At 37.0% G+C, this 22,231-nt stretch overlaps 1 protein-coding gene across 17 annotated transcripts in view; it reads right to left on the minus strand.

The window, feature by feature from the left end:
* Positions 1-22,231, minus strand: part of KIAA1328 — a 382,354-nt gene that overhangs the window by 39,624 nt on the left and 320,499 nt on the right. The window contains exon 10 of one of the 17 annotated variants that reach the window (XM_082354294.1): positions 9,411-9,506. The exons of the other annotated variants lie outside the window; for them this stretch is intronic. Coding sequence (XP_082210420.1) covers positions 9,411-9,506 — 96 coding nt within the window. The remainder of the gene's footprint in view (positions 1-9,410; positions 9,507-22,231) is intronic. 17 annotated transcript variants of the gene reach the window in all.

Here is a 22,231-nt window from a genome sequence, read left to right on the forward strand (position 1 = left end):
AACTAAGGAAACTAAATTACTCTTCTGATCACCCAATTACCAACTTCCTTGCATCTGCATCTGTCTTGTTTCTTCCCTCCCTTACAATGGAGAAGTGTACCATCTCCTAACAAAAGCTGACCCTTCCTTATCTGCTCTGAATCCCATCCCCTGTCACCTTCTTGGGGATCATCATCATTTGATCATCTCGTCTCTCTTCTTCAGTATCAGTTTGTCTCTCTCTACTAAATCATTGCCATCAGCATTACCTGGTACCTTCCAAAATTAAAAAACATCCTTAAAGTCCTTTTTTAAGAAAAATCGTAGCTTATAAATGAAGAGGGAATAACAATAGAAAAATCGTCATTTTGCAGCCTCTAATCTAGTTAGCAGTCATCAATGGCTGCTAAATTCCTAAGTGAAAGGTCAATAGTGACCTTTATAATAGATGGATCAGGATGACATCATCTAAGCACAGATACATCTTAAAATCATGAAAATAGGACAACCAGTAATTATTTTCTTCCTAATATATTACAACAGGAAGTACACAGCATCACCTATGAAGTATTCTTACTATAGAACAATTAGACTTTAATCAAACCTCTCGATCTACTTTGTCAATTTGCATGAAATGCAAAATACAGAGGAAGAGGCTAAATGATATAAGGATATAATTATCTAAGTCCCAGAATATGTGAAATTCTACAAAACAAATGACTCAGCTACTTCAACAAATAAATGTCATTACAAAAGAAGGGAAACCTGTTATAGATTAAAAGAGATTTAAGAGATCCATCAGCCAAAAGCAGTATGTAGACTTTAATTGAATAGTGATTTAAAAAATCAATGATAAGTATGTATGTTTGAAACAAATGAGGAAAAACTGAATATGGACAGAGTACTAGATGATATTAAAGAACTTTTATTTTGTTGGGGGCGTGTTAGTGGTATTGTGGTTATGTTTTAAAAAATCATTATCTGTTAGAAATACATATTGAAGTATTTATTGGTAAATAATAATAAATTATTATTTATTATAATAAATAATAAATAATAAAATAAATAAATATATATTTATATTTATATATATAAATATATATTTATTTATATTTATAAATATTTATATTTATATTTATATATATAATTATATATATTTATATATATTATAATAATATAAATAAATATATATTTATTTATATTTATATATATAAATATATATTTATTTATATTTATAAATATTTATATATATTTATATTTATATTTATAAATATTTATAAATAAATATAAATGTAAATAAATAAAATAAATAAGTATAAATAAATACTTCAATACATTGGTAAAATGATATGATGTCTGGGATTAAGAGGGAATAGTGAACACTGAAGGTTGCTGAAACTCAGTAAAACATATGGGTCCATTATATTCTATTTTTGTGTGCATTTGAAAACTTCCATAGTACAAAATTAAAAAGAAATCCTCCCTTAACTCATATTCCCTTCTGCTTCTTTCTATAACAAGCTTTTTGAAACAGTAGCATGCACTGTCACTTCTTTCTCACCTCTCATTTGGTCAGCAATCACTTCAACTTGGCTTTCTCTTGACCACTTTCTTGAAACCATTCTTCCCAAGGTCACCAAAAAACCTCCATTTTGGCAAATCCAGTGGACCTTTCAATTATAATATTTTGACCTCTTAGACTCATTCTACAGAATTGACCATATCCGCCTCCTTGAAACACTTTTCTCTCTGTTCTTGGTTTCCATGACATTACAAACTCCTGAATTTCTTCTGGCTTTTTGGGCCACTTCTCAAAATAATTTGCTAGCTCTTTTTCTTGCATCCAACTTAAAAATACTGACATTCCTCAGGGCTTAGGTCAGAGGTCTCTTTTCTGCTTTTCTCCTTTTACTTTTCCTTTTGCGCCGACCTCAGTATTATATAACATCTCCGTGCCAATTCTCGAATTTATTATCTTCAGTCCAAGATCCAAAATCCAATCATTTACATGATTTCTCCACTGGACATCTCGAAGCATCTCCAACTTAACTTTCCCTAAACCAAAGTCTTCATCTTTGCCTCGTACCTACCTTCTCCCCATGGCTAAATTTGCTTCCTCCGCTCCCACTTTTCTCATTTCAACAAAAGCTCTTTCATCTGCTCCATTACTAAAGCCAAAACCTAAGAATCATCCTCGACACCTCCCTCTATTTACTGCCCTCTCCCCTGTAAGGTCCTGTTGGTTCTGCTTCCTAAATATATTATGTCTTGATTGTTCTTATTCCATTTCAACCTTTGGGTCCCAGTTCCTATCGTCTCTCATCTGTATTACTGCAACAGCCTCAATGGTTTCCCATTTTACTCCTGTTCTCTTCCACAGAGCAACCAGAGTGAACTTTTACAAAGTCAAAATGGATCCTGTCAATCCCGTTCAAGGACAGCCCCTTGCACTTAAGTATAAAACAGCTAACAAGGGCAGTGTGATGGGTAAGTTATGTGTCATCTTGGCTAGGATGTGGTACTCAGTTGTTTGGTCAAACAGCAGTCCAGAAAATATTTTTTAGATATAATTAACATTTACCAGTTGACTTTAAAGCAAATTATCTTCTATAATGTGTGTGTGTTCTTAAGGGCGGCCTTAAGAGCAAGGACTGAGGTTTCCTAATGGAGAAGGAATTCTGTTTTCAGACTGCAGCATAGATATTCTGCAGGAGAAGGAATTGTCTTAAGACTGCAACATAGATATTCTGCCTGAATTTCCAGCCTGCTGACCTGCCTTAAGGATTTCAGTGTCAAGACCGCAAACATCAACTCTTACTGAATTTCCTCACAACTCATGAATTCCTTACAATAACACTCTCTATATCTCTCTCTCCTAATTGGTTCCATTTCTTGGGAACAAGACCCCGAATGTCCTGTCTCCTGCCTGCTTCTCCTTTCTCATTTCACATATGACTTTCTGCTTCACTCATTACAATCCAGCTACAATGGCCTTCTTTCTGTTTCTGGAATGGACAAGTTATTTCCTGCTTTAAGACCTGCATATTTGCTCTTTCATCTGTTAGGAATGTTTTCTCTCTCTCATTCTCTTTCCTTTCTCTCCCTTTTTTACTTTTTAATACAGAAGAGTGCATATAGTATTTATGTATCGTTAAGAATAACAAGATAAACACTTGAATATCAACTATCTACCTATTTTTCTCCTGTAAAACTGTAATTCATCCTACTAGATATCAATTGAAATATCACTGCTTCAGAAAAGCGTTCCTTAACTCCACTATCTAAATTAGATTGCCCTAGTTATTTTTTTCTCATAATAATCTGTTTTTTTTTCTTCCTAGCATTTATCACAATTTGTAATTATTTATTTATATGGGTTTATTTGTTTAATGTCTGTCTCCCTCATTACACTGGAAACGAGGGCAAGAAACATTGTATTCTTAATGTAAAGTATGCAATAAATAACAAATGAAACTACCTTGTCACAATTGTTTTCTTAAACAATTATAATTGCTCAAGTAATATGAGTATGTTTTCATTATAAAAATTCAAATATATAGAATTATACAGAGAAAAATAAAATTCCCTTCAACACGTTATCTCCTACCCAAATACAAATCCCATTCTGTTTCCCAGAAATCACTGTAAATAGTTTAGTATATATCCTTCCAAATCATTTTATACAATTACATGCTTATACATGCATATACAAATAAACATACACTGACACACATGTATTGATATTTAAAAACTTAAATTGAGCCATGCTTATGTACTGATCTATGACCTGCTTTTTCACTTAACAGAATGTTTTGGAGATCATTTCACAATAATGCATATAGATCTACCTAATTCTTGTAAACTACAGCAGTATTATATTTTATGGAGATGCCATTGCTCTAATTTTATTAAAGAGTCCCCATAGCTTTTATTATCTTACTCTAGCTATATTTTGTATTAATTCTGTTATCTTAAGGAAAAAAAATCAGTATTTGGTCATTAGTGTTGATTTAAGGACAGTTTGCTTGAAAATATTTCCTTTAAAGTATGCTTTCCTTAAACTTCCTTTCTACTACCTTCATACAAAATAATGTCAACATAACTTGCTTTAATGAGCAGAAATAAGATGGCAAGACACAGTGAAGGGTTCAGAAAATCTCAGATAAAATAGCTCAAATTAGGTTTGCTTTACCATGCCATAATCTAGCCAGGTTCATAAAGATCTAGCATCTATCTTCCTTTCTGAGATAGTGAATTCAGATAGGTATCAGTAATCCGCATGAGATAAGTACTTTTTTCTCACATTCATGCCAACCAGTCCCCACAGTCTATAAGCAAGGCGTGGGGAGCCCAGGCATCATTCTGGTACAGGCACTGGAGAAATTAAGAGTTCCTACAGGTTCTCTTCTGCCTTCTTAATGCTATTAGTTCTATAGTACCAGTTAAACTGAAATTATGTTGGCTGAAAAGTTTAACTCCTATTTCTATACCAATTTCATGATCTCAACCTCTAGATCTACAAAGTCAATATTATCTATTGTGTTAGGGCTTTTAAAAGTGAATCCAGTTGATGAAATTGTTATTCTGATAAGTCATTACCACTTAAATAAAGTTGTAGTTAGAGACTTTCAGCAAAGTAGAAAAGTTCAATGGGCTAATAAATTCATGAGTATATAAACTTCTAATAGATGACCATTCTATTTTATCTATTTTAAATGGCATGGCTTTTCAGACACCAGTGGGAAACAGGCAATAACAAAGTGAATAAATATGGAAGAATTTGGAAATCTTCATGCCCAAGACTTTGCTATTCAAGGAGAATAATATCTTAGTCATCCTTATAGGGCTGATCATAACTCTACTATAGTATTTATAGTAATAGCTCCAAATTTATACTCTTTATTAAAACATTTCATTCACGGTGGTGGTAAGAGCTCAGTCTCCAAAGTAAAGATGCTATATTTGAATCCTGGTTCTACCAATTTCTAACTAAGTGATTTGGGGCAAGTTGCTTAGTTTTTCCAAGCTTCAGGTGCCTTACCTTTAAATTGGGGATGAAGACAATGTTTATCTTTGGAATTATGATAATGTATGTAAAGTGTTTAGCTCTATGCCTGGCATATAATAAGTGCTCAATAAATGAAAGCTATTACTATTATTATTTTTTCTTAAAGTATTGTTAGGAAGCAGGATATAGGCAGAGAAAGGGAGACTAGCTAGAAAGATCAGAAAAGAACTCTGGATAAATGTGCCATTAAAACTATCATAACAAAAAAATAAAAAATAAAAAAAAAAATAAAACTATCATAACAAACTATTACATGAATGTATGCAGAGTGAAATGACTGAAGACAAATCAAAGGTAGAACCAACTGAAGGGGCCCTGAAAAGTAATTTGTATGGGAGAGTTTTCTGCATGGGAAAAAATGCCATAGAACCCAAGTTAAAAGATGAAAGAGAAGTTGGGAAAAATGTCTGTAACATTACAAAAAGGACTACTTTTTTTCACATATAAAGAAAATGACTAACATATTAGTGGAAAAATAGACAAAAAATAGAACAACAGTTTGTAGAAAATACAAATGACTCAAATATAAAACTTCACGCATAACAAGAAAAATGTAAATTATAACTAAAAGATACCATTTTCACCTCTCAGATTGGCAAAGTACTAAACTTTTTGATTATACTCTTTAAAGTATAATAAAACAGGCACTTTCAAATATTGCAAGTGGGAACATAAGTTGTACAACCTCTATTAAAGCAATTTAGCAGTATCTATCAAAATTTATAGTGAATTTATCTCTGACCCACAATTACATTTCTAGGAATTTATCTTACAGATATCCTCACACATTTATAAATGACATGTATAGGAATATTCATTGCAGCATTATAATCTGCAATCATGAAAGACTGAAAATAACTCAAATATTCATTCACTAGTGGGCTGGCTAAATGCACTGTGGTACATTCATACAATGGGACATCGTATGGATTTTTAAAAATGGGGTAGTTTTACAGTGAACAGATTCATATACATAGTCAAGATTGTATATGTATAACTATCCCTGAAAAGACACACAGGAAACTGAGAGAGGTTACATCCAAGGAGGGCGCTTGGCTGGCTGGGAAACTGGGGTGTGAGAAAGCCTATTTTCACTAAATATGCCTATGTATTTTTATTTCTTGAATACGACAATAATTATAAAAACAATTTAGTTCAGTTCTCTGTCTCTGAAAGTGAATATTTAACCCAACTGGATTTGAAATTCCTTAATGGGTTCCTCCTGAAATCTGTATAGCCTTTATCTAGGAGAACAATATGAAGATATAATTTAGAGAAAAGCAGAGACAATGCCTTTTATGGAGATTCCTGTAGTAGGAATAAATAAAATAAAATGGTGATGTGGGCCCAGAATCCTTATCTGTAATTGTGAAATCTTTTTTTTTTTTAACTTATTTGGCTGCACCAGGTCTTAGTTGTGGCATGTGGGATCTTCATTGTGGCATGCGAGATCTTTAGTTGCAGCATTCAGGATCTTTAGTTGCAGCATACTGGATCTTTAGTTGTGGCATGCAGGCTCTTAGTTACGGCACATGGGATCTAGGATCTAGTTCCCTGAGCAGGCATCAAACCCGGGCCCCCTGCATTGGGAGCACAGAGTCTTAACCATAGGGAAGTCCCGTGAAATCTTAAGAGTAATGAAAAGTGAAAGTTTTTTCATAACCTTTTTGGTAGCAATATCTGACCTAACCCAAATCTATTTGGTTGTAAAATCTGACCTGAACTGATATGAGGCTATTTATACTTATTGTTTATTACATTTAATGTGAATAATCATACATCATAGTGTATCCCATATGGTATGTAAACCATGTTATCTTAAAATTTTGTTAATTCTGAAATACGTTTGGCTCTAAGAATTTTGGATGAAGGACTGTGGACCTGTACAATTTTCTCTCCTGGCGTCAGTCCTGAGTTAAGTCTTTACACAAAAATATTATCATTACCAGAAAGAGCCTTCTGACAGTTAGTTATCCAATCCTCTTCAACAATACCCACCACTCAAGGTTTATGAGATGCCTACTCTTGGCTTTTTGTTCTTATTCTTTGGGAGTTTTGGTTAAAGACTATCACTATGGAAGCAATGTACCTGATCTCAGAGATTTTGATATGGAAAGAAAATTTGGGCAAATCTGATAATTTATGCAACTATAAAAATGAAATTCTTTAAGAAGAATTTATTTTCTTTCTGCCATTGTAGGAAGAGCTACACACAGGTTAAAAATAAAATTACCACCCCGCTCCCCATGCCTGTATTTTTCAGTATTGGGAAACTTAAGATATCTTAATTATATTCTAGTGTCTTAATCATTTTGTGAAATTATGAAGTTGGATAATGGTCATTTAATATAAAATGTTCTCTTTTCTATGGAATTGTAGCTTCTTACTAATTATGAATTAAAGCCTAATTTAATATGGCTGGAAGACAGAATGACAAGTGAAATTTAGAGACCTCAACCTTGGTTATCTTGAGAGAAAAGCACTGTTAGATAGTTTGGAGTCAGAGAATGTTACCTGCTAGGCTCCAGTTGCAAAAGCAGTAAGCTGACTTCCAGAGAACACGATGCAGAAACCAAAACCAACAGGAGAAATACCTGCTTGTGAACTCTACCAGGCCGAAGTGATGCCAGGTTACCCTGTTTATTAGCCTGCACTTTAGAAAGTTCAGGGCATGTATGGATATGTACTTATTCCACTGTATGCTACACATTATTGAAAACACATTCTACAATATAACATAAATAATTCATCCATGCATTGTTTGAAATTTTAGATTACAAAACTAAATGGTAGTGTTTTTGTTTTATGACTGTCTGTACTTTCAAAAAGAAAGACAATATGGATAGATGGACTTTATAACTTTTATATGCACCTATTAGGGAGAACAACACAACAGAAAAGAAACAACCACCATCCCCTACACACACAGAGTTTCCCTATGTGTGTGCCACAGGCTGTTACCTTTAGTTTAGGTAAAACCAGGTGTTCAGGGCTGTGTTAGTGGGGAGAGCATGAGCTGGAGATTAAGGTGTTCTGCTTGCTCTCTGTGCCACAGCTGAAGCTGGGAGACTTGAACTGACTGGAAGCAAGCTGGAATGGAAGTTCTTTGGAAGGAAGGGACCTCAAATTCTTCCAGTTTAATATAGCAGATTATACCCTTCCATCCTCTGGTCACAAAGAAGGTGATACAGGTTGGCAGAGGGCAAAGTCATGAAACAACAGAAACTGGAGGACATACAGTTAAAGAGCTCACCTACTTTGTTGATAAGTATAGGTAGCTCCCAGAAGAGTCACTACTTAAATAGTTTTTCAGGATTGTGGACTCAGACTGTTTCCCTAATTCTGGACACAGCTGCATAAAGAGGCATATATTGGTTAATATATGACCCCCAATTAGTCACAGTCTGTTACGGCTTGGATGAAAATTAGAGATGGGGGAACATCCAGCTTTTTGGGGTGACTAAAGGCAACAACAGTACACAGCGTGTATCCTGAAAAAGGCAATTGCCCAACTCCCCTACTAAATGGAACACCACTGGTGCAGCAGCTGATATGCTGTGAATGCAAGTCGTGTTGGACTGGCGTTACTGTAAGCAGGATGTTCTCCTAATGAAGATGCCTGTGACCCAGACCACCATAAGAGATGTGATTAGAGTACATCTAATGTTCTTCCCATATTGCTTTGTTACTGGGGGGTGGTGGGGAGGCAGGTATGGATAAGAAATAGTGCAAGAAACTATGTCTGATTTACTGTTCTAACTTCTTTCAATGGGCTTTACTGATGCTAGGAAAATTAGAATGATTCAGTAGAAAGAGAGGCAAGGAAGGGGAGTCAACAGAGGAGAAAACAAAATAGGGTGAAAATATTTCAGTTGTTGTAAAAACATAGAATGGAAAAAGCAGAAATTGATGAGGAAGAAACCAGAGTTTTGACAGAGCATTACCAAGACTGGGGAAGCCACTGGCTCCGGCAGTAACAAGACCCAGACAAATCAACTATCTACCCCAGTCTGGAAGAATTTAGAAAATTGGATGACAAGGAAAAGCACAATAAATTTGATATTGAAATACAAAAGGTGTCAGTAAGAAAGACTGAAACTGATGAAGACTGATGGGAAGGCCAGGATCTCCTGGCTCATTAGAGCTGGCATGGAGCCAGCATACTAACTGAACCTGACGTCCGTTGTTTGGGTCAAAGTTAATGATAAAATGGAAGGAAGGAAGTAAAAGAATACATAAATGGGGTATGCTAAGGTGAAATCCAACCTTACTTTGGTGTCTTAAGAGAGGCTCAGAGCAAGACAATAATATTCTTTCTTAGCTCAAACTCCAGATGCCTGGAAGGTAAAGCAATATGGCTTGCCAAAGCTGCCTCTGCTTCTGAAAACTGACAAAACAGAATGGCGACTGGCAAATAGGAATGGTATCCTCCAGCAAACACCTTTGTCTCACATTACTCCTAACCAGGAAGATTACATTTAATCACTTTTTTTTCCTCTACAAAGAAATTCATTCTAATTGTGTGATTTAACTTTAATACACATTTTTCTCATCTAAAAGGTAGACATGGGAGTCATGTTTAGAATATACCATACGTTTTATAGCAGTGATTTATACTGATTAAATTTGTGTATAGATCCAATAAAGAAGAAAAAAGGAGAGAAGTTTTATTGGAAACACAATCACATTGTAGCATCCCTAAGATAACTTATGAGAGAAACATGTACATTCTCATTCCAACAATCAACCTTGCTAACAGGTCTTTCTACGCACTTTTATTTAGCACTGCTAATTCTCGCCTACCTCTTTCTTATTTATTCATGGAATGGTTAACACAAAGAAGAGTTTTGCTTTTTAAACTTCCAGATATTTCACAATTTAGAAAGAGTTAGTCTAAAAAAAAGAGAAGTATATAAGAAGTGAAAGAAAAAAAAAGGATTGGAAGGAAAAATACCAAATACTAAACTATTAACAGTGGGTAGATGGATTATAGGTGGTTTAAAATATCACTTTTAAAGATATATATTCCACCACAATTGTCCCAAGTAAGCACAGGTGCTTAAGCAATTATAGCCAATTCACTGGTGTCAGTTTCTTTAAAAACGAATCAGCAGAGAGCAACAGCCAGCTCTACCCACCACCAGTCCCTCCCATCAGGAAACTTGCAGAAGCCTCTTAGATAGCCTCATCCACCAGAGGGCAGACAGCAGAAGCAAGAAGAACTGCAATCCTGCCTGTGGAACAAAAACCACATTCACAGAAAGATAGACAAGATGAAAAGGCAGAGGGCTATATACCAGATGAAGGAACAAGATAAAACCCCAGAAAAACAAACAAATGAAGTGGAGATAGGCAACCTTCCAGAAAAACAATTCAGAATAATGATAGTGAAGATGATCCAGGACCTAGGAAAAAGAATGGAGGCAAAGATCGAGAAGATGCAAGAAATGTTTAACAAAGACCTAGAAGAATTAAAGAACAAACAAGCAGAGATGAACAATACAATAACTGAAATGAAAACTACACTAGAAGGAATCAATAGCAGAATAACTGAGGCAGAGGAATGGATAAGTGACCTGGAAGACAGAACTGTGGAATTCACTGCTGTGGAACAGAATAAAGAAAAAAGAATGAAAAGAAATGAAGACAGCATAAGAGACCTCTGGGACAACATTAAACGCAACAACATTCGCATTATAGGGGTCCCAGAAGGAGAAGAGACAGAGAAAGGACCCAAGAAAATATTTGAAGAGATTATAGTCAAAAACTTCCCCAACATGGGAAAGGAAATAGCCACCCAAGTCCAGGAAGCACAGAGAGTCCCATACAGGATAATCCCAAGGAGAAACATGCTGAGACACATAGTAATCAAATAGGGAAAAGTTACAGACAAAGAAAAATTACTGAGAGCAGCAAGGGAAAAATGACAAAAAACATACAAGGGAACTCCCATAAGGTTAACAGCTGATTTCTCAGCAGAAACTCTACAAGCCAGAAGGGAGTGGCATGATATACTTAAAATGATGAAAGGGAAGAACCTACAACCAAGATTACCCTACCCGGAAGGATCTCATTCAGAATCGATGGAGAAATCAAAAGCTTTACACACAAGCAAAAGCTAAGAGAATACAGCACCACCAAAGCAGCTCTACAACAAATGCTAAAGGCACTTCTCTAAGTGGGAAACACAAGAGAAGAAAAGGACCTACAAAAACAAACCCAAAACAATTAAGAAAATGGTCATAGGAACATACATATCAATAATTACTTTAAAGGTGAATGGATTAAATGTTCCAACCAAAAGACACAGGCTTGCTGAATGGATACAAAAACAAGACCCATATATATGCTGTCTACAAGAGACCCACTTCAGACCTAGGGACACATACAGACTGAAAGTGAGGGGATGGAAAAAGATATTCCATGCAAATGGAAATCAAAAGAAAGCTGGAGTAGCAATACTCATATCAGATAAAATAGACATTAAAATAAAGAATGTAACAAGAGACAAGGAAGGACACTATATAATGATCAAGGGATCAATCCAAGGAGATATAACAATTATAAATATAAATGCACCAAACATAGGAGCACCTCAATACATAAGGCAACTGCTAACAGCTAGAAAAGAGGACATCGACAGTAACACAATAATAGTGGGGGACTTTAACACCTCACTCAATGGACAGATCATCCACACAGAAAATTAATAAGGAAACACAAGCTTTAAATGACACAATAGACCAGATAGATTTAATTGATATTTATAGGACATTCCATCCAAAACAGCAGATTATACTTTCTTCTCAAGTGCGTACAAAACATTCTCCAGGATAGATCACATCTTGGGTCACAGATCAAGCCTCAGTAAATTTAAGAAAATTAAAATCATATCAAGCATCTTTTCTGACCATAACGCTATGAGATTAGAAATCAATTACAGGGAAAAAAACGTAAAAAACACCAACACATGGAAGCTAAACAATACATTACTAAATAACCAAGAGATCACTGAAGAAATCAAAGAGGAAATCAAAAAATACCTAGACACAAATGACAATGAAAACATGACAATCCAAAACCTATGGGATGCAGCAAAAGCAGTTCTAAGTGGGAAGTTTATAGCAATACAAGCCTACCTCAAGAAACAAGAAAATCTCAAATAAACAACCTAACCTTACACCTAAAGAAACTAGAGAAAGAAGAACAAACAAACCCCAAAGTTAGCAGAAGGAAAGAAATCATAAAGATCACAGCAGAAATAAATGAAATAGAAACAAAGAAAAAATTAGCAAAGATCAATAAAACTAAAAGCTGGTTCTTTGAGAAGATAAACAAAATTGATAAACCATTAGCCAGACTCATCAAGAAAAAGAGGGAGAGGACTCAAATCAATAATATTAGAAATGAAAAAGGAGAGGCTACAACAGACACTGCAGAAATACAAAGCATCCTAAGAGACTACTACAAGCAACTCTACGCCAATAAAATGGACAACCTGGAAGAAATGGACAAATTCTTACAAAGGTATAACTTTCCAAGACTGAACCAGGAGGAAATAGAAAATATGAACAGACCAATCACAAGTAATGAAATTGAAACCGTGATTAAAAGTCTTCCAACAAACAAAAGTCCAGGACCAGATGGCTTCACAGGTGAATTTTATCACACATTTAGAGAGGAGCTAACACCCATCCTTCTCAAACTCTTCCAAAATATTGCAGAGGAAGGAACACTCCCAAACTCATTCTATGAGGTCACCATTACCCTGATAACAAAACCAGACAAAGGTACTACAAAAAACCAAAATTACAGACCAGTATCACTGATGAATATAGGTGCAAAAATCCTCAACAAAGTACTAGCAAACAGAATACAGCAACACATTAAAAGGATCATACACCATGATCAAGTAGGATATATCCCAGGGATGCAAGGATTCTTCAATATATGCAAATCAATCAATGTGATACACCACTGAAGAATAAAAACCACATGATCATCTCAACAGATGCAGAAAAAGCTTTTGACAAAATTCAACACCCATTTATGACAAAAAACTCTCCAGAAAGTGGGCATAGAGGGAACCTACCTCAGCATAATAAAGGCCATATATGACAAACCCACAGCAAACATCATTCTCAATGGTGAAAAACTGAAAACATTTCCTCTAAGATCAGGAACAAGATAAGGATGTCCACTCTCGCCACTATTATTCAACACAGTTTTGGAAGTCCTAGCCATGACAATCAGAGAAGAAAAAGAAATAAAAGGAATACAAATTGGAAAAGAAGAAGTAAAACTGTCACTGTTTGCAGATGACATGATACTATACATAGAGAATCCTAAAGATGCCACCAGAAAACTATTAAAGCTAATCAATGAGTTTGGTAAAGCTGCAGGATACAAAATTAATGCACAGAAATCTCTTGCATTCCTATACAGTAATGATGAAAAATCTGAAAGAGAAATTAAGGAAACACTCCCATTTACCACTGCAACAAAAAGAATAAAATACCTAGGAATAAACCTACCTAGGGAGACCAAAGACCTGTATGCAGATAACTATAAGACACTGATGAAAGAAATTAAAGATGATACCAACAGATGGAGAGATATACCATGTTCTTGGATTGGAAGAATCAATATTGTGAAAATGACTATACTACCCAAAGCAATCTACAGATTCAATACAATCCCTATCAAATAACCAATGGCATTTTTCACAGAACTAGAACAAAAAATCTTAAAATTTGTATGGAGACACAAAAGACCCCGAATAGCCAAAGCAGTCTTGAGGGAAAAAAACGGGGCTGGAGGAATCAGACTACCTGACTTCAGACTATACTACAAAGCTACAGTAATCAAGACAGTATGGTAGTGGCACAAAAACAGAAATACAAATCAATGGAACAGGATAGAAAGCCCAGAGATAAACCCACACACCTATGGTCAACTAATCTATGACAAAGGAGGCAAGGGTATACAATGGAGAAAAGACAGTCTCTTCAATAAGTGGTGCTGGGAAAACTGGACAGCTACATGTAAAAGAATGAAATTAGAACACTCCCTAACAGCATACACAAAAATAAACTCAAAATGGTTTAGAGACCTAAATGTAAGTCTGGACAGTATAAAACTCTTAGAGGAAAACATAGGAAGAACACTCTTTGACACAAATTGCAGCAAGATCTTTTTTGATCCACCTCATAGAGTAATGGAAATTAAAAAAAATAAACAAATGGGACCTAATGAAACTTAAAAGCTTTTGCACAGCAAAGGAAACCATAAACAAGACCAAAAGACAACCCTCAGAATGGGAGAAAATATTTGCAAACAAATCAACGGTTAAAGGATTAATCTCCAAAATATATAAACAGCTTATGCAGCTCAATATTAAAAAACAAACAACCCAATACAAAAATGGGCAGAAGACCTAAATAGAAATTTCTCCAAAGCAGACATACAGATGGCCAAGAAGCACATGAAAAGCTGCTCAACATCACTAATTATTAGAGAAATGCAAATCAAAACTACAATGAGGTATCACCTCACACCAGTTAGAATGGGCATCATCAGAAAGTCTACAAACAACAAGTGCTGGAGAGGCTGTGGAGAAAAGGGAACCCTCTTGCACTGTTGGTGGGAATGTAAATTGATACAGCCACTATGGAGAATAGTATGGAGGTTCCTTAAAAAACTAAAAATAGAATTACCATATGATCCAGCAATCCCACTACTGGGCATATACCCTGAGAAAACCATTATTCAAAAAGACACATGTACCCCAATGTTCATTGCAGCACTATTTATAATAGCCAGGTCCTGGAAGCAACCTAAATGCCCATCGACAGACGAATGGATAAAGAAGATGTGGTACATATATACAATGGAACGAAATTGGGTCATTTGTTGAGCCATAAAAAGGAACGAAATTGGGTCATTTGTTGAGATGTGGATGGATCTAGAGACTGTCATACAGAGTGATGTAAGCCAGAAAGAGAAAAACAAATATGATATATTAACGCATATATGTGGTACTTAGAAAAATGGTACAGATGAACCGGTTTGCAGGGCAGAAATTGAGACACAGATATAGAGAACAAACGTATGGACACCAAGGGGGGAAAGTGGCAGGGGGGTGGTGGTGGTGGTGGGATGAATTGGGCGATTGGGGTTGACATGTATACACTGATGTGGATAAAACTGATGACTGGGCTTACCTGGTGGCGCAGTGGTTGAGAATCTGCCTGCCAATGCAGGGCACACGGGTTCGAGCCCTGGTCTGGGAAGGTCCCACATGCCGCCGAGCAGCTGGGCCCGTGAGCCACAATTACTGAGCCTGCGCGTCTGGAGCCTGTGCTCCGCAACAAGAGAGGCCGCGATAGTGAGAGGCCCGCGCACCGCGATGAAGAGTGGCCCCCCCGCTTGCCACAACTAGAGAAAGCCCTCGCACAGAAACAAAGACCCAACACAACCATAAATAAAAAAAAGAAAAAAAATTGATGACTAATAAGAACCTTCTGTATAAAAAAATAAAATAAAATTCAAAAATTAAAAAAAAAATACACTCTGGAGTAAATTTTATCATCTGTGAATTATATCTCAATAAAGCTGCTTTTAAAAAACGAAACAAGGGCTTCCCTGGTGGCGCAGTGGTTAAGAATCCACCTGCCAATGCAGGGGACATGGGTTCGAGCCCTGGTCCAGGAAGATACCACATGCCACAGAGCAACTAAGCCCGTGCGCCACAACTACTGAGCCCGTGAGCCACAACTACTGAGCCCGCATGCCTAGAGACCGTGCTCTGCAACAAGAGAAGCCACCGCAATGAGAAGCCCGTTGCACTGCCCCTGCTCGCCACAACTAGAGAAAGCCCGCACACAGCAACAAAGATGACCCAATGCAGCCAAAAATAAATAAATTAAATAAATAAATTTAAAAAAAACCAAAAAAACAAAACAAAACAGCAAACAGATCCTTGAATGGCTCTCCCCTCGCCCCTATCCAACAGCCCTCTAAAAGGTTACAAAAATAAATAAATGAATAAATAAATAAATAAATAAATAAATAAAAAGGATTAGAGTTGGCATGATGAGGGAGTGAGAGCTGGGTGCCTGTGTCATAGCCAATTGATCTCATTCAGTAGTTAAACTTGACTGGACTATAGGCTGCAGGTGGTGGCAAGAAAGTAAATTTGAAACAGTTCACTGTAGGCCACACAGTATTTCATAATTTTTTTAAAGGCTAAATGAATATATCTCTTAGAAGTTAATGTTAAATAATCTATGATACTAAGCTACAATTCTAATTCTGTGATATCTTTGATCTTAAACCTCTGATATGGAAAACTTCCAGAGGTAAGCTTTTTATTTCATCTAAAAAATTCGTTTTAATCAAATATCCAATTTAAATAATAAGTTCCGATTTGTTTCCACCTGGTTTGCTATTAACTTATTCCAGACGTTTCCTTATACTGACAGCTTCCTCTACTACAATGTTTCCTTTTCTCTTTCAAATAAATAGTTGTGTGAAGGAGAAATTTTGATTTCTTTGCCAGCAATGACTAGCTAAAGAAAGATCTTGGCCCCAGTCTGATTATTTTTGATACCCAAACACTTGAGGGTACTTTGTGTTTCAGTCAGTACATTCATGATAATCTGTACTAATGAAATAGTACCAGTGGCCAACGTTAACTAAGAGACTTTTTCCTCTTTCGTCCCTTCAGGCCGTATTCATCTGTATGGAAAGCCATATTAGCTGAAAATAATTCATTTTTTTTCGTCTTAGTAAAAGCTTTTTGCCAACAGATTTTTATCTGTCTTTGTTTGGAGATCTCAAATGGATCAACTCTACCTTTTTTCAACCTAAGATGAATGTGACACAGGGGTTTACCCTTTATGCAACAACAGGGGCAGAGAGAGAACAAAAGACTATGAAGTCTGCAGGGCGTGAAATTAAAATTCTCACATTGATACAAAAGACTCCACTGAGGTAATGACACAATGCTACAGTCCTAGCATGAAACCTTCCGGTTTGAATAAAAGCTAGTGCCATGTGACCTACAGTTGTACATCAGTAGAAACATTTTGCTGTTCACAAAAATATTTATATCCAAAGGGAGAAGATAAAAGAATTGGGGCAAGCTTCGGTGAAGCATCAACTTACTGAAGGGGACAGTTCTGGAAAAGTTACTGAGCTCCAGCAGCACCTGGATGAGTGAAGGGAAACTGCAACCCTGGTGGAGGGTGGCTCATCTACAGCATCACAGCAATGCCACCGACTCCTACCTCACCTCTTGTCCAGAGTGTCATGGCTCCCAGTGGTTCCAGGGCCAGTTCCAGTTTTAGTTCTGCCACTAATTAGCTTGTTTCTTTGCAAACCAACGGCTTGAGTTACAATTATGATCTGCCCTTGAGATGAAGCAACACCTCAGCTTTTACCAGAAGCTGGCTCTTCCACCACCAGTCTGCTTCTTTCCAAAGCCCAGAAGACAGGGGTTGGCTGTAAGGTGTATCAACTGGTTCACAGAGAAGTTTTAGGAGCAGCACATTTCTCAGTCATGAGCTGAGATTGTGAGGACAGCAGACATGGGGCTGCATGGGATGAAGAGACACTGACTGAAAAGTCGCCTTCGAGCTAGCTGGAGCCATCCTGCCAACTACCCATGCAGGAAGGCACCACTTCATTAATGAAGAACATTTAGAAGCATCCTAATGAAAGTCCACACGGAATGCCATTTGTGGTGAATGGTCCAGTCTGCACCTGGTAGGACAGGTGTCCCAAGGCAAGATACCAAGTGTCAAGTGCATGGCCGTGCTGACTTCTGTTGTACAGACTTCTTCCAGGGTGAGGAGAAGAGACAGCCCTCAACAAGAAATAAAGAACATCCTTTTCTTCATTGTGAACTGGCATGGTGCCCCAGCTCTGGCTTTTCATCCTGGCTCTTAAAAATGCCTCAGTGGGGTTACTCAGAGCCCCTGAAAGAAGAAAATCCCTAGGGTACAACTTCTAGCATCCTTTTATTTATTTACTGAATAACATTTAACAAACAATCCCACTGAAAAACAATCCCATGGGTAAGTATACCTTTTATCTTATCTTCCTTATATATTGTTATTATTATGATTTAATATGAACATTAATCCAGGTGATTTTTAAACTGTCAAAATGTAGAAAGGATGAATTCTCCATGTATGCTAAGAAACACAACTGCACGCACGGCTTTTACAAGACATGCAATTGTATACAATGTTGGGCTGCTTTCTAAATAACTTGCCATCCTGGTATTAGGCTGGAGCCTTCTCGGCTCTAACGATTGGCTCTGGTTTTCAAGTAGCCCATGTCCTGTGACAGGGAAAGCCTGAAGCAGCGTCCCTATTCTAATACAAGTCACAATCCACCTCAGAATTTTCCAGCTTTCTCAAAGGAAGAAACAGCCTCTCATGTATAATAGTAATCACTCTCCCCTTGCTGGCCAAGAGGCTCACATTCCAGACAAGTTCAGCATTTTACAAGCATTTAAGGACAAGTACAAAGCAACAAGATGATGCACTTTCAATCTCAGTAATAGTCTTACTTTAGTATGCACCCACGACAGAAAGAAAATCAATGAAATGCTTGGTAAGTAAACAGGTAATGCATTGGCCAATTACACTTGAGCTTCAAGACCAACTTGGACTCTTTCTTTCATGGGTAATGTTAGGATTTATACAGCAAGTGGCTCATTTATATTCCCTATAAAGGTATAGAAGACATATTCCAGAAGTCTTAAGGCTAATGAAAATAACAATATTCATGTGTTTCCCTTTATTATTTACAAAGAACTTTCATATGTACCTGTCTCTTAAGTTTTGTGGTTAAACTCACAAAAGTTTACAGGTAATACAAAATGTTAAAATGAATTTCTCCACAAGAAATAAAGAGAAGGTAGGTTGAAAGGAAATAAAGGACTGTCATATCTTTTTTGGGGGGGGAGCTTCTTAATATCAAAAGCAAATAATTTACGGGGAAAATATGAAAAGTGTTAAATATGTTAAAAGTGGTATACCACATATCAATACATATATTTGAATATATAAACAGTGTACAGAAGTGTCCAGCTGAGCTGAAAATGCATTAGTCAATGACCATTAACTACTACATTATTCTGTTCTCTTCATTGTAAGTATTCTCGTTGATAACGTCTTTGATTTACTCAGTGGCATACTTGGTACTATCATGCACAATCCTGACCATTCTTTTCCAAAGGCAAAGCATGTAGCCTACACTAATATACAATAACCTTTTTCAATACGACTAATGACCTCAATTTGGACTTCAAGGGGACTAACTTCTTTCTGTTTTTCTCCTAATGTCCTTCCTAAAGTAAAATCTGATGTTTTCCAGACACAGTTTCGTTTAAACCTAAAAATGAAAAAACCTTCAGTAAACACATGTTCACAGAGCATAATCTCAGGAAACGTAAATTACACCTGGCCCCCTGTCAACTGGGAAGGCCAAAGATATCCGAGGAATGGCTCTTCCCTGTGCTGTGAATGACGTGGTGCCAAGTTTGCTTCTCTATTTAGCATTTCTAAACTACCGGCCAGCAGAAAACCCGAAGATTTTGAAGAGAAGTTTAAACCATGTTATTCTGAAATCAATTACTTAATTTTAAAAAATTAATTAATTAATTAACTTTGGGGGGGCGCTGCATTGGGTCTTTGTTGCTGCGCGCGAGCTTTTCTCTAGTTGCGGCGAGCGGGGGCTACTCTTCGATGCAGTGCGCGGGCTTCTTATTGCGGTGGCTTCTCTTGTTGAGGAGCACGGGCTCTAACCCGTGTCCCCTGCATTGACAGGTGATTCTTAACCACTGTGCCACCAGGGAAGTCCATATTTAATTATTTTTGAAAATACTCATCTCTTTATTATTTTCTCCTCAAAATGTGTAAATTACTCTGAAATTGAGAGATAGATGTACACGTTTTCATTTTGATTTCATCTCTAAACAAAGGGTACGGTTCAGACATAGGATGGACAGCTGGAAAACTGAGGTTCCACATAGTCAAGGGACTTTGTCAAGGCTTTGCTACTGCTAAGCTGTGAGGCAGGATGAATACAGGTCTTGGGACTTTAATTCTCAAGGCCTCTCCTGTAAACCATGCTGCCTGTCTACATGCAAGGATTTTTAATTTGAGAAAACCAAAACAAAGAACTGGCCATAGTCCTAAGTAGAAGAAGCTCTATGATATGGCTGAACACAAGATAATGGAGTGGTATATATTCTATACTAAGTGAAAACAATTGTGAGACGTTATCTAAGCAATCAAATCCCAATGCAGGGACTTCCCTGGTGGCGCAGTGGTTGAGAATACGCCTGGTTCAACTAATCTGGTTCAATTAATCCAGGTGAGGCCTAGAAATAGATACTTTGTCAAAGGTTCCTAAGTGATTTCAATGTGCAGATAGATTTTAGAACCACTGCTCTGAAGGGAATTAAGCCCTTTCAGAATTTTTAAAAAGAGCTAATTACGAGAAAAAATCCATTATCAATAACTTTGAATGCAGGGTTATTCAGTTTGCTTCTAAGCCACATTTCTGCACAACACTGTCACTCAGTGCATTTGGCAAGCGGGAGCCTGTGTCATTCACATGTACTGTGCTCCAGGTGCCCCCCAAAATCTTGTTGCCCAGAGCACAGAGAAAGAAGCTAACACTGAGGGCACACTGTGGCCCAGAACCAAGTTAAGGCTTTGCGTACCTAGTCACGTTTAATCCTCTGAGCAAATTTGCAAGGTAGTTATTAATACTCTTATTTTCACATGAGGAATCAGGCTCAGGCATGTTTGCATGGTGAATATTAAAAAATACAACCCTATCGCCCACCTCTGAGATGAGTCTAACCCTATTCCTAGCCTTTTTTTAATTTTTATTTATTTATTTTTTTATTTATGGTTGTGTTGGGTCTTCGTTTCTGTGCGAGGGCTTTCTCTAGTTGCGGCAAGTGGGGGCCACTCTTCATCGCGGTGCGCGGGCCTCTCACTATCGCGGCCTCTCTTGTTGCGGAGCACAGGCTCCAGACGCGCAGGCTCAGTAATTGTGGCTCACGGGCTTAGTTGCTCCGCGGCATGTGGGATCTTCCCAGACCAAGGCTCGAACCCGTGTGCCCTGCATTGGCAGGCAGATTCTCAACCACTGCGCCACCAGGAAAGCCCCTATTCCTAGCCTTTTGTCAGGGAACTCACATAGAATTTAGAATTACAATAGCAAGGTCCAAATCTGAGCTCTGTTTCTTATTGCTTGTGCGGTCCTGGGAAGTTCTACAATGACAACTACTATTAGACATGTATCAAGACTCTGCTAAGTACTTTATATAAACTATCTTGCTTAATCATCATGACCAGACTATGAGGGAGATATTATTACCCCCATTTTATAGATTAAACTACGTGATTTGTTCAAAACCACATAGGCTAGCATTCAAACCTAGGCCTATAAACCTAGGTGTTATAATTATTACCCCTGGGCTCTTAAATGTTCTATTGACTCTCTGAGCTTTGTTTTCTCATGATTGTGAGGATTACATTAGGTAACATACATAAAAGAATTTTTATAAAAGCATTTAAGTGCCTAGGACAGCAAGTGGCACTCAACAAATGTTTCTTAACATTGAAGTGAAGGGAATTTGATGATCTTGGACCAAAGGCACAAGTCTAAAACAGCAGCTGACGAGGCCAAAAACTGAAATGATAGCAGGAACTGGCAATACTGAACAGATGTCACTAATCGCAGCATTTTCCAGAGTTCAGTGCCCTGGAGAAGACCCACCAGGAAGCATAATCCTCACCTATTGCTGGCTCAACAAAGAAATAACATAATTATGTCTTATGTTCCAAGGGTAACCTTAGGTTTTTTGCAACTACTTGGAACTACAGAGTGTAAAATTTTGAAATGGGTTTACCTCCTATAAATGTGTGCCCTTTGTTTTCTTTTTAAATATTGTTTTTAAAACTACATAATACATTGTTGTTGTAGAATATTTGGAAGATATAGAAAAGTGTGAGCAATAAAATAGCTCTTATAATCCCTTCCCCTAGAATTGAGAGAGATTTCCTGAAGCCAAGGAACTCTAAGTGGCTAGTAAGTATAAGCTGTTGTAATGTACACTTTCCCTACTGTATGTTCGTCCTATGTCAAGAGTGT

The sequence above is a fragment of the Balaenoptera borealis genome, assembly GCF_965194805.1.
Source record: "Balaenoptera borealis genome assembly, chromosome: 14".
NCBI lineage: Eukaryota > Metazoa > Chordata > Mammalia > Artiodactyla > Balaenopteridae > Balaenoptera > Balaenoptera borealis.